Genomic DNA, 13,130 nt, shown 5'->3' with positions numbered 1-13,130 from the left:
TTAGTATGTCCAAATTTTTAATTAGTAATTCACAAGTTTCGGGTTTAGCCCCGTATTTTATATCAAGATTTTTTTTTAATGTCAATAAAAATCAAGGTTTTTTTTATTGTTATTTATATTAAGATTTTTTATTGTTATTTATATCAATGTTTTAAATGGTTATTTTTTAAGATTTTTTTATTGTAATTTATACAAAGATTTTTTATTGTTATTTATATCAAGATTTTTATTGTTATTTACATGAAAATATTTTTTATTGTTATTTGTATGAAGATACTTTATTATTATTTATATCAAGATAATTTTTTACCACCATTCACCATTCTACCCAGTGACATGACGATTTTTTATATATGACGTTGTTGAAAGGAGTGAGCAATATCGCTCACTCCTTTCAAGAACGTCATAAATCAAAAAACTTGATTTTTCAGGAGAACGTTTTTAAAGTTCAAACATAAAATACAATGTATTAAAAATAAATATCAAGCCACTTATTTAACTTTTTACTGTGCAACAGATCTTTTTAGGTAAAACCTGAATATTTTTTCTCCATTTGAAAAATATTTAGTATATTTAAAAAAATAATGAAACAATACCTTTTCTTCAAAATGCAAAAATAACACTTTCTGCCCTGTAGCGGGTAAATATTAAGTTAAAAATATGCCTCTTTTGCTAGGATATAGTACATTTTCTGGGCATTACGAAAACATGCACAACTCAAAATTGTCGATTTTTGATTAATGACGTTCTTGAAAGGAGTGAGCGATATGTCCTAAGCATTGCTAATATTGTTTACGTTTGACATATTCATATGTCCCAGTCCAGCACAGTTAACAGATTAATAGCTAGTAAATGTGTGTATGATGAGAATAAGCAAATAAAAATTAAATATATTTATGTATTTGTATATATTAAATCTAAGGGTCTTATCTATACAGTAGTTTCCACTCCTCTTTGTTTATAATAATACTCACTTATTTTGCAAACAAAATAGTTTTAATGATTTTTATCTTTATGTAAAAATTATTGTACACAAGTTATATAATTATTCAAATCAATAAAAATAACCTTGTAATCATTTGATGTCTTTATATAATATATATATAAAAACCCTTATCCGCACCCCAATGGTGCATAGGGCACTGCTTCATATAAACGCAGTGTTATCTTGATCGTTTACACATGAAGGAAAGGTGATCAGCCCTCCGCTTCAGGTACCAGTCCAGGGTAATATTGAATAAATATTATAGTGAAAAAACACTTATATTTATTTGACCCCCCCTGGGAATCGAACCCGGGACCTCCAGAATGGTAGCCGAGCGTGCTGACCATTACACTACGGAGGCGGACAAATGTCCTGGAGGCGGACATGATGTCTTTACTAGAATAATAATTGTGAAATATAATATGTCCTGGGTATACTGGCAAAAAACGTCAACTCTAAAATCCCTGTTTGAATAATCCCTGTTATTTACATTTTCATTTAGCCTGAATAAAATACCCGCTATTAAATTTAAAGTTCAATTTACTTTTAAAACCACATAAGTATGACATTTTTAACTACTCAGTGTATTTTGCCAGTTTATAGAATAAAACCGGCTCGAAGCATTTGAGATGTGGGTTTGGAGGAAGATGACCAAAACATCATGGGTCGTAAGGAAGTCCAACGAAAAGGTGTTGCAGGACGTAAAAGAAAGAAGAGAGCTTATAAATCATATTTTGAAGAGGAAGGCCAAGCTAATAGGGCACTCAATTAGACATAGCACCTTTCTTAGCAACATCTTCGAAGGAAGAATCTTGGGAAAACGAACAAGAGGCCGCCCAAGAACTTCATACTTCCAGGATTTGAAGCGGCTCATGGACGTCTCCTCCTATTCGCAGCTCAAGAGGATGGCGACTGACAGAGACAAGTGGCTGACACAACAAGGCGCTGCCTTTAGAAGATGATGATGAGAATGTTGAAAACTTTATAATACTGCATCATCAAGTCAAAATTGCTTTTTTTCGAGTTAACGTTTTTTGCTAGTACACCCACGGTATGTAATAGTATTTCTCCAAGAATTACGCAAATATTCGCCATATGTACGAATTTTTATTAAATGATTTAATCATTGTGCTTTTTTTAATTATTTATTAAACCCTTTTCTTTGTTCTTCTTCTTCTAACCTTTTATCACACCTGATAGTGCATAGGGTACTGCATCGTATAGAAGCAGTGTAATATTGATCGTTAGATACACAAAAGAAAGGTGTTCTTTTCTTTTCTTTTCTTTATTTTAAATTCTTTTGCATTTATGAAACCCTTATCACACCCCAATGGTGCATAGGGCACTGCATCATACAAACACGGTGTTATCTTGATCGTTTACACATGAAGGAAAGGTGATCAGCCCTCCGCTTCAGGTACCAGTCCAGGGTAATATGAAATAAATATTAGAGTGAAAAAATCACTTATATTCAATTGACCCTCCTGGGAATTGAACCCGGGACCTCCAGAACGGTAGCCGAGCGTGTTGACCATTACACTACGGAGGCGGACATTTTTTGCATTACATAGCATAAATTCAAATACAAAAAATATTAATAAAATGTATAATATAAAAATGAATACAAAAAAAGATCCACCCCGTGATTATTTCAAAGACACATTGGAGGCACATTGCAGGAGCCTGGGTGAGGAACTATCCGACATCGGATCCGTGATAGTTCATAATTCACTCTCACGAGAGGTGGTATCATATATGATAAAAATAGTGAAGGACGTCGCTATCATCAACCAAGCTAGGACACAAAATGCGGAACCCTCTTCTAGTGGAGCGGAAGGACTGTTGACGACAGTCAGCAGTCCAGCTTCTCCTGAGGAGTGCAACGTGGTTTCCTCCCAGCAATGAGCAAATGCTGACAAGTTCCTGATTGGCCCACACTAGATTATCCCTCCTGTTCCCAACACTGATTAAAATTTTAAAAAAATTTAGCTAGAAGAAACAAAAATCTACCATAGAACGGGGCTACTTGAACTTTGATGTGTTACTTGAGCCCAGTACAAAAAAGAGATTTAAATCTGTATTTGGTCTACAATAATGAACGTATTGTGACAATAAGTGTCACCTGTCAGGGAAACAATGAATCATGTCGATACGTTCATTATTGTAGACCAAATACAGATCTAAATATTTTTTTTTGTACTGGGCTCAAGTAACACATCAAAGTTCAAGTAGCCCCGTTCTATGTTACTCAATGATTTTAATAATTATTATTTATTAAACCCCTTATCCGCACCCGATGGTAATAGGGCACTCCATCATATAAACACAGTGTTATCTTGATTGTTAACACATGAAGGAAAGGTTGATCAGCCCTCCGATTCAGGCACCAGTCCAGGGTAATATTAAATAAATATTAGAGTGAAAAATCACTTATATTTATTTGAACCCCCCAGGGAATCGAACCCGGGGCCTCCAGCATGGCAACCGAGCATGCTGACCATGCATCATAGGCTGGTTTAAGTGATCACTTTACACACGTGTAACATTCACCAATTCTACCCATTATTGACAACCACACTTATTCTTGGAACTTCTATATATAAATAAATATGATCCAATTTCGAAACATTGTTCTAGAATAACTAGAATTTCACTAGAAACATTTATTGGTGAGATGAAAAGAAGCTTTTTATTGAGCAGTAACTCTTATATTAGTATGTGAGGTCCGAATCCTGGATTATAATTACATACGTGAAAAACGCCGGAAAACATAATTTTCATTTTTATTCATTTAGCTTATAATTTGACCAATTAATTTATTTACAACATTTTAATGTGTCCAACTACTTGTTCACAAATCTGGATTATCTCCATTTATAGAAGTTATTTTTCATATTAATATGAAAAATAACTCCTAATTGGAGATAATCCAGATTTATGAACAAGTAAATTATTTAATAAAAATATGTCCATGGAAGCCAAGCTAGCGGTTCACAACGGGGTGCTGGTACCGACACTAATGTATGGAAGCGAAACATGGAACTGGCAAAGAAAGGATGAAAGCAGATGACTACGCTGTTGAAATGCGCTCCCTCAGATGAATGTGTGGAAAATCATTGTATGACAGAATTAAAAACGAAGATATAAGAAAGGAATGTAAGGCTGAACAAGGAATAATTGAAAAGATTAGGAAGAGTTCTTTACGGTGGTATGGACATGTGGAGAAAATGGATAACGAGAGAATGACTAAGAAAATATATGTGGCGAATGTGAGATGGAAAACAGAACGAGGACGACCGAAAAAGACTTGGCACAATCAGATCAATCAGAACCTAAAATCTGGCTGTGTCAAAAGTCTGCGTAATCGGAGGGCATGTATGACTAGAAGTATGGATGTGAAGGAGGCGAAGAGTGTATGTCAGGACAGAAAAGTGTGGCGTTCCATCCTCTCTGCCTACCCCTGCGGAGAAACGGCGTGATGGTAGTAGTAGTAGTATGAACAAGTATTTGAACACACTCAAAATGTTGCAAAGGGTGTTTAACAGTTTGATTATTCCAGGAACCTTTGAGGGTGTTCACCAACAACATCGTGGTGAGGTTCCACCCCGGGCTGGAGATGGACGGAGACGAGGTAATCACCATAGTATGCCGATACCCGCCACCGGTGACCCCCCTGCCTGCCGCCTTGCCCGCTCCCATGTAAGGAAACATATTCATTGTAACTGCAGACAGCCAGTAGAAGTTAGTCTTTTTTTATTTCGAAATCAGCCGGCGCAAAAGGTAAAAATACCCTTCCCGTCCTTAGTATGTTATGAATTATTGCTTCCACAAAGGTCACAACCCTCAGCAATGAGGAATAAGACGGAGAAGAAGTTATCTTCTTCTTCTTCTTTTTGTAGATCCTAGGGATCTGTTTGTGCCTCCGCATGTCGCTCTTGGGATGTTGACTCTCAGCTGTCTTTCCATCTTTTCGGAGGTCTGCCTGGGGGTCTGCGTCCTTCAGGGTTGCCTTGGAGGGCGATACGTGGAAGTCTGTCTTCTGACGTTCTGTTTATATGTTCCTTCCAGTATCGCCTTCGTTGTCGTCCCCACCTCACGATATCCTCCATCTTACACATGCTCCGGATGTCGGTACTTCTTATTCGGTCTCGCAATGTGTTTCCGGTTATGGGTCGGAGAGTCTTCATCTCGGAGGTTTGGAGTCGAGATTTTGTTCTGGAAGTATCTTTTCTTTCCTCAATCCCATAAGTGGCTATTGGTCGAACACGTGTTTTGTATATTTTCAATGTTATGAAATTGTAATTTTTTTTTTTTTTTTTTTTAGATGGGAATTGCATTTATTATTTACCTTGCTTATTATGTACAAGGTTTATAGATCATTTAGTGGATTTTTGTTTCTTCTAGCTAATTAAATATGTTTTTATTTGAATCTGTGTTGGGAACGGGAGGGATCATCTAGTGTGGGTCAAATAGGAACTTCTCTGCATTTGCTCATTGCTGGGAGGAAACCACGTAAAACTCCTCAGGAGAAGGCGGACTGTTGACTGTCATCAGCAGACCTTCCGTTCCACTAGAAGAGGGTTCGGCATTTTGTGTCCTACTTTGGTTTATGTTACCAATGTCCTTCACTATTTTTATCATGTATGATACTACCTCTCGTGACAATTCCTTATGAACTATCACGGATTCGATGTTGGATAGATCCTCACCCAGGCTCCTGCAACGCGCCTCCAGCTGTTGTCTTTGAAAGCTGAAAAGGGGGCAAAGCATCAACAGGTGAGGGACATCTTGAGGTGTCTCATCATCACACGTACAGCTGTCGATCTCGGAGATCTTGAAACGATGTAGGTAGCTCATGAACCCACCGTGACCCGTAAGGATTTGAGTGAGCTCAAAGCCAGGTTTCTGCAGTCTCCTGAAATCAAAGGCATGGAAAATGGTTGGTAAGAACATTTTGGTTACCTTTCCGGTGGTTTCGTTCAAATAACGATCGTTCCAGAGTTGGAGGGTCCTGCTTCTAATTTTCCTTTTGGCAAAACTTAGCGGGAAGTTGGCATAGTCAGGGGCAGTCTTCTTGAGTGTTGCCTCCCGGGCCTTTTCATCCGCCTTTTCGTTCCCTAGGATACCGCAGTGACCCCTTATCCAGCCGATATACACATTCTGGTGTCTGCATCTTAACTTTTGAATATCTGTTCTGATGTCCATGACAATAGGGTTGATCGAATTTCGGTCCGCTATTGCGTGGACGCCAGATTTACAGTCTGTCAGGATCGTTATCTGCTTCCATCTGTTTGGGGGTTTTTTCAAAACATAAAACAAGGCTTCTTTGATCGCATAAAGTTCCGCCTGGAACACAGAACAGAAGTCGTCGAGTTTCAACTTCCTCGAAGGCAGCTCTCTCACGCCATCGAAGGGTACAAAAGCTGCACCTACTTTGCCGTTCAAGAGACTACCATCGGTGAAGATCCTCAACTCTTCCTGCAATGTCCCAGGTAGAGTCTGGTCATCGTAGCCGTGATCTATGGAAAGTCGTTCAGCTGGATGAGGGAGGGAGAAGTAGTCTCCGACTCCCTGGTAGAATCTGTCTTCCGGCAGGTCCTGCAAGATAAGGCTTTTCTTGACTGCGTATGCCTCAGCAAGCTCCCTAATCCTCAGATCGAGTGGCATAAATCCACTTAAAACCTGAGCTGAAACAAGGGAGATTGTCCTGTATCCTTTGCATGACCTGATAGCAATATGTCTTTGCATGGAGTCCAGTTTCTTTCTGATGACTTTCTTGCGAACCGCTTCCACCCACACGCTTGAGGCATATGTTATCAGAGGTTCTACAGCGCCTATATATATTTGCTGCATAACTTCCGGTGACGCTCCCCATGTCGGTTTGGCGGCTCTCAAGAGTTTGTTCGTGATGCCAGCTGCTTTTTTGCAAACGTTGTCAACGTGTTTAGACCAATTTAGGTTGCGGTCTATGGTGAGGCCCAAAACCTTGAAATGGTCTACGAATTGCAACCGGACTCCGTTCATGTATATTTCCGGCTGGCGGTCCTTTCGTCTGGTAATAAACATCGCGTTCGTTTTATCTTCTGCAAAATGGAGTTTGGCCTTAATTCCCCATGTAGTGATGGTTTTCAGGGCGTTATCCGTCATTATCTCGAGATCCGTCGTGCTGTCGGCCACAGCCGTCAAGAGAAGGTCGTCCGCGAATGCCCTCAGTTCTACCCCCTGGCCCAAGTCTTTCTGGAGTACATCATCCAAGATGTAGTTCCAGAAGCTCGGTCCGCAGGAAGATCCCTGAACGCATCCTTTGGTCGTGACCTTCTCGAGAGTTGCATCAAAATGTGACAACACGACTTTCCTCTGTTGATGATAACTTTTCACCAGCAAGAACAAGTTCCTAGGACACTTTTTACTGCTAAGTTGGCACATTAAAAATGGCCACCAGGCATTATCGAAAGCTCCCCGTATGTCAAGCGAAATCGCGACGATCATTTTCTTGTCTTGCAGTGCCGTCCTGATAACCTTGACTGAGGCATTGAGAGCATCCTCTGTCGATTTTTGGGGTGTGAATCCATATTGTTTCGGACTTAACTTACCGTTACGATGAAAATGCCAGTTAATCCGATTGATCATCATCTTTTCGAGTACTTTTCCAAACACCGAAATGAGTCCGATCGGTCTGTAGGACTTAATATCTTGAAGGTCGTCCTTACCTGGTTTGGGTATGACTATGATCCTCGCTGTTTTCCATGGAATCGGGAAGTGGTTCAGTCTGAGACATGCGTTGTACATACCTAATACTAATGACCTGTCTGCGTTGAAGAAGTGAAGGCAGATGTCCGCGGTGAAGTGATCTTCGCCGGGCGCCTTCTCCGGATTGATGTTCAATAATATGTCCTCAATCTCCTCCACCGTAAATAACGGGTCGTTTTCTGTATAAGGTATGACTTCTGCAAACCGCCTGATTTTGATTTGTTCACGTGTTTCTGACTGTGTGTTGTCGTCCGGAAAAAATATCTCTAAGAGTCGCTGAGCACTTTCCGCAGCCGAAGCTAAGTACTGGCTGCCATCTTTTAGCGTCGATAATGGAGTGGTCCGGTTTCGGTTGACCAGCACTCTGTGAATTGCAGACCAGGCGGTTTCTCTGTTTTGCGACGCGCAATAAATTTTCCATGACTCTGTTTTGGCTTTTTCGATAGCTATTTTGTAGGCATGTTTAGCCTCGAGATACTCTGGGAGCGTTTTCGTCTCTCTACGGAGTCTTCCCGAGTTCTGAAGCCTGTGCCTACATTTAGTATGAAATTGTAATCAGTAAATATATAATTGTGTTGTTCACTGGACAGTCTGGACGAGGCGGTGCCGGCCGTGCCCATAGAGCCGCCGCTGAAGGGCATCCAGATCCTGCTCATCATCTGCGCCATCATGTTCCTGACGCTGCTGCTGCTGGGGCTCGGCGTGAGCTACCTGTGCCTGCGCCGCCGCGCGCTGCCCGCCCACTACCGCCTGCCCTACTCCCGCGAGGGCAGCGAGATCACCAAGCTGTCGGGCAGCAGCCTCGGTGAGTGTGACTTTCCTTCTCCTTCCTGCTAAATCTATTATTTTCTACCATACCCATTTTTTTTTTATCTCTGAATGTTTTTTAATAGTTTTATAACATAAATATAGAATTGTTTGATTGGTTTTTTTTTAACGTAACTATTTTTGTTAATGTAATGTAATGTTTATAATTGTTATTTTTTGACATTTCATCAAAGATGAAGAAGAATATGGAAGTCTGGGCATTTACGGGGCTGACGACTGTCATAGGCTGGTTTAAGTGATCACTTTACACAATGTAACATTCACCAATTCTACCCATTATTGACAACCACACTACTCAAATTCTCGGAAGTTCTATATATATGAACCAATTTAGAAACCTTGTTCTTGAATCACTAGAACTTCACTAGAGACATCTATTGGTGAGATGTAAAGAAGCTCTTTATTAAGCAGAAACTCTTATATTAGTATGTGAGGTCCAAATCCTGGATTTCAATCACACACATGAGAAACGCCAGACAATACCATTTTCATTTTTATTACTTAAGCTTATAATTTAACCAGACAATTTATTTACAACATTTTGAGTGTGTCCAAATACATGTTTACAAAATCTGGATTATCTCCAATTACAGGAGTTATTTTCATATTATTTTAGATGTCAAAAAATAATATGAAAATAACTCCTGTAATTGGAGATAATCCAGATTTTGTGAACAAGTATTTGGACACACTCAAAATGTTGTTTATAATTGTTAATGTAACTATTGTTTATTTTATAATTTTTTTATATGTAAGTTGTACAATTGCCGAATAAATAAAATAAAATAAAAATCGCCGGTCACCGATAACCGCTAATACGCAATGCGCTGTAATCCGAACCATTTCGCTGATGCCGGCTTAGAAAATTCCATCTTCCGAAGCCATGAAAGCTTTCACCACGGCCGAACACTGAGGAATTGGTGGTATTGAAATGAATGCGAACACCAGTCAAAAGGAAACACAAAAGAAAATATCTTCATTAATTTGTATTTTATATCAACACTTTTATTCTAGTTCTACTTATAAAGCCTATATACCCTTTGCTACGACTAAATTATATTGTATACCCACACACAGGCCATGCCTTTGTGGGATCTTTTTTTGTATTCATTTTTATATTATATTAATATTTTTTTGTATTTGAAGTTATATTATGTAATGCAAAAGAGTAGTGTAATGGTCAGCACGCTTGGTTACCGTTTTGGAGGACCCGGGTTCGATTCCCAGGGGGGGTAAGAATAAATATGAGTGATTTTTTCACTGTAATATTTATTCAATATTACCCTGGACTGGTACTTGAAGCGGAGGGCTGATCACCTTTCCTTCATGTGTAAACGATCAAGATAACACTGCGTTTATATGACGCAGTGCCCTATGCACCATTGGGGTGCGGATAAGGGTTTTATTATTATTATTATTAATGCAAAAGAATTTCAAATAAAGAAAAAAATTGATTCGGCATATGTGGTAAAATCTATCCATTTTTAATTAATGTTTTACTTAGTAAATACCACTATTTCTTAAAATGTACTGTGTCACGTGTTTCGATGCATTCCGCATCATTTGGTGTTTGAAAATTATGCGGAATGCATCGAAACACGTGTCACGGTAGATTTTAAGAAATAGTGGTATTTACTAAGTAAAACACTAATTAAAAATAGAAAATATCTTATTGAAAAAACCATTTTTTTATTTATTAAATTATTTATTCAGTACCTCGTATATATTTGTCTGCCTCGGTGGTGTAATGGTCAACACATTTCGCTACCATACTAAAGGTCCCGGGTGCGATTCCCAGGGGGGGGTCAAATAAATATAAGTGATTTTTCACTCTGAATCTCATCTAGTGTCTTTGCTTAGAATTTTCACTCATGAATTACATGAAATTATAGTAACTTTAAACATTAAGAGTAAATCCACTCACGAGTTGGTATAGGCTATGAAACTTTAAAAGTTGAAACCTTAAACTTAAAAAGGGTCATGATAAGCGGTGTTGCATAAGCCGTAGCTTGATTTCAGAGTCACTTGGACTTTAGGTAATACAAAAAAAAACTTTTAATATTTATTAAATATTACCCTGGACTGGTACCTGAAGCGGAGGGCTGATCACCTTTCCTTCAAGTGTTAAGGATCAAGATAACACTGCGTTTATACGATGCAGTGCCCTTTGTACCATCGGATGAAATGAAATGAATTAAAAATGTAAAATAAAGAGCGTTTTGCAAATCGAAATTTCCTTGTGCAGTTACCTTTCGTCTACCCAACTATGCCATCACATTTTGATGTAATTTACTTTGTCCAGGGAACCTGTCGGTGTTTGAGGGCGTGAAGATCCCGCGCGCGCACGCGCCGCTGCAGCACGCCAGCTCCTCAGGCTCTGAGGGTCCGCCGCCGAGCTCCGACACCATCCCCTCCGACTACCCCAGCGAGTCCCACTCCGAGGTGGAGATCGACGCGGACACGCGCTCCCTGCCCTCTGCCCTGCGGGAGGTCAGCGACAGCGCGCACAGTGAAGGTACCTACCTCTCTACCTGCCTCACTCAATCGAGGTCTCCTTCTTCTTCTTTCTGTGCCACTTGTAACGAAGATCGGCGATCATCATGGCTATCTTCACTTTTGATGCTGCAGTCCTTTTAAGCAATTTGAATAAAATTCCAGCCGAAGAACCCCCAGAGCAGCGAGGAGACAAAGCGTGACATCTCCCGTTATTATATATACCAGTTAGGAGAGGTTGATGAGAAATGAAAAATATCCTCTTCTCCACCTAATCATACAAGGAAAGATTGAGGGGCGAAGAACTCAAGGACGCCGAAGGACATCATGGCTGAAAAACCTACGACAATGGTTTGCCAGAAGCACCAAATCTCTGTTCCGAGCTGCAGCATCAAAACTGATAGCCATGATGATCGCCAACCTTCGTTAGAAGTGGCACAGAAAGAAGAAGAAGTACTAATTATGGTTTTGTCGTATCATTTTCCAGGGTATGGAGACTCTCACGAGGTGCACATGTCCAACGCCGCGATGGCCATGCCAGCACGCCAGCCCCCACCTCCGGCCTTCGACGTGCAGGTGCGAGTGCGCAAGGCGCCGCCTCCCCCGCCCGACAGGATGAGCGACTCCACCAGTGTCAGGTGAGAAGGCATTTCTTATCTGCAGTGTCTGTTTGCCAACCCTAAGGTGGACGACTCCCGGGCAGACCACCAAAGAGACAGATTGACAGCCGGGAATCAACATCGCAGGAGGCTTATCACTCTTAAAAACAAGATCAAGATTAAAAACAAAAATTGTCTGTATGTGTCGCCTACTTTCAAAATCCGCCAGATCCATGCAAGTCGATTTTACAAAAAAAGCAAAATTCTCCGGGTAACATTTATGTTTCAAAGATTTGTCTATCTTTAGATAAAATATTATGAAATAGAGGATTTTCGCATTTTTTTTTCCAGTAATAAAAAAAAAACACGAGACACAAACCGATGATGACGTCATCTTAATTTTTGACCTGTCCCCGCTCTCTGATTGGCCGATATGGGTCAGAAGGCAAGTTCCATGAATATAGCGGAATTTGAAATACAACGCTGTTTTTAAGTATTTTTCAACAGGGTTTTAAAGGATATAAATATTTCAAACAATAGAACCCACAATTGGCATTCCGATATAGTATTTATTTTAAAATCTTATAAAATCGGATCTGGCGGATTTTGAAAGTAGGTGACACGTATCACAAAAATTTTACATTCCCATATTATGCTCCTGTAAATGTAAAAAAGACGCGTATGGGATCCTTCTGTAATTCCAAAAAAAAAAATTTTCTATTTGTGTGCCTACATTAATTACACACTACAGATTTTTTATACTTATTAAAAAATATATGTATGATTTAATATGGAAAAATTTAAGTATGAAAACCAAATATTTAGTATATTATGCATGGAGTGACATTTTTAATAATGAAGTATATTTTCCCAGGTCCGACAGGAACTTGTCCACGATAGAGGAACAGCGCGAGGAGCCCCCGCCGCCCCCTCCCGCGCCCCCCATGGGCCCCATCAAGAGAGTAGCGCAGCAGCCCCCCATTTATTCCCGTATTGTCAGGAAGAACGCTCAGGTTTGTAAAAGTACAATTTTTTTTTATTTTATTTAATATATTTACATTTTAAATTATAACATAATACATTTGAAATATTTATACATGTGGAAAACATTTATATTTCGATTCGCTGTGCCTCTCCAAAAAAGAGACTGAGTTCTTGTGCTCGGAGAGGGACTTACACTCATGGTTTAATGTTATATAATAAATGGTATAATAGTCTTTTTTTTGTATATTTTTTCAAGATTTATATGTAATGAGCTTTAATTTTTTTCTTGAGTATTTTTATATCTATTTTTAGAGAATTTTTTTTTTCTGCAAACATTGTTATTTATTTTTTGTTTTCTTATTGTTTTATTTTATTATTATTTCTCATAATAGAAACAGAGGTAATGAGGGGATCCAGAGGGGTGGGGACGAAGTGTTGGCCTCTGTCCGTACATCCTCCTCCCCCCTCATTAACTGAATAGAGCATTATTT

The 13,130-nt window shown here is 39.4% G+C and overlaps 1 protein-coding gene across 2 annotated transcripts in view; it reads left to right on the top strand.

Annotated features, from left to right (window-relative positions):
- Positions 1 to 13,130, top strand: part of pot (zona pellucida domain protein papillote) — an 86,503-nt gene that overhangs the window by 56,115 nt on the left and 17,258 nt on the right. For both annotated transcript variants that reach the window (XM_088271716.1, XM_088271717.1), the window contains exons 6-10: positions 4,545 to 4,684; positions 8,326 to 8,540; positions 10,866 to 11,078; positions 11,544 to 11,694; positions 12,530 to 12,668. In XM_088271716.1, the coding sequence (XP_088127842.1) occupies positions 4,545 to 4,684; positions 8,326 to 8,540; positions 10,866 to 11,078; positions 11,544 to 11,694; positions 12,530 to 12,668 (858 nt within the window). The remainder of the gene's footprint in view (positions 1 to 4,544; positions 4,685 to 8,325; positions 8,541 to 10,865; positions 11,079 to 11,543; positions 11,695 to 12,529; positions 12,669 to 13,130) is intronic.

This window comes from Brachycentrus maculatus, unplaced genomic scaffold (assembly GCF_059751285.1).
Source record: "Brachycentrus maculatus isolate JH-2025_06_01 unplaced genomic scaffold, ASM5975128v1 h1tg000459l, whole genome shotgun sequence".
NCBI lineage: Eukaryota > Metazoa > Arthropoda > Insecta > Trichoptera > Brachycentridae > Brachycentrus > Brachycentrus maculatus.
Note: the sequence above shows the minus strand (reverse complement) of the source record. Positions and strands in the feature narration are given on the sequence as shown.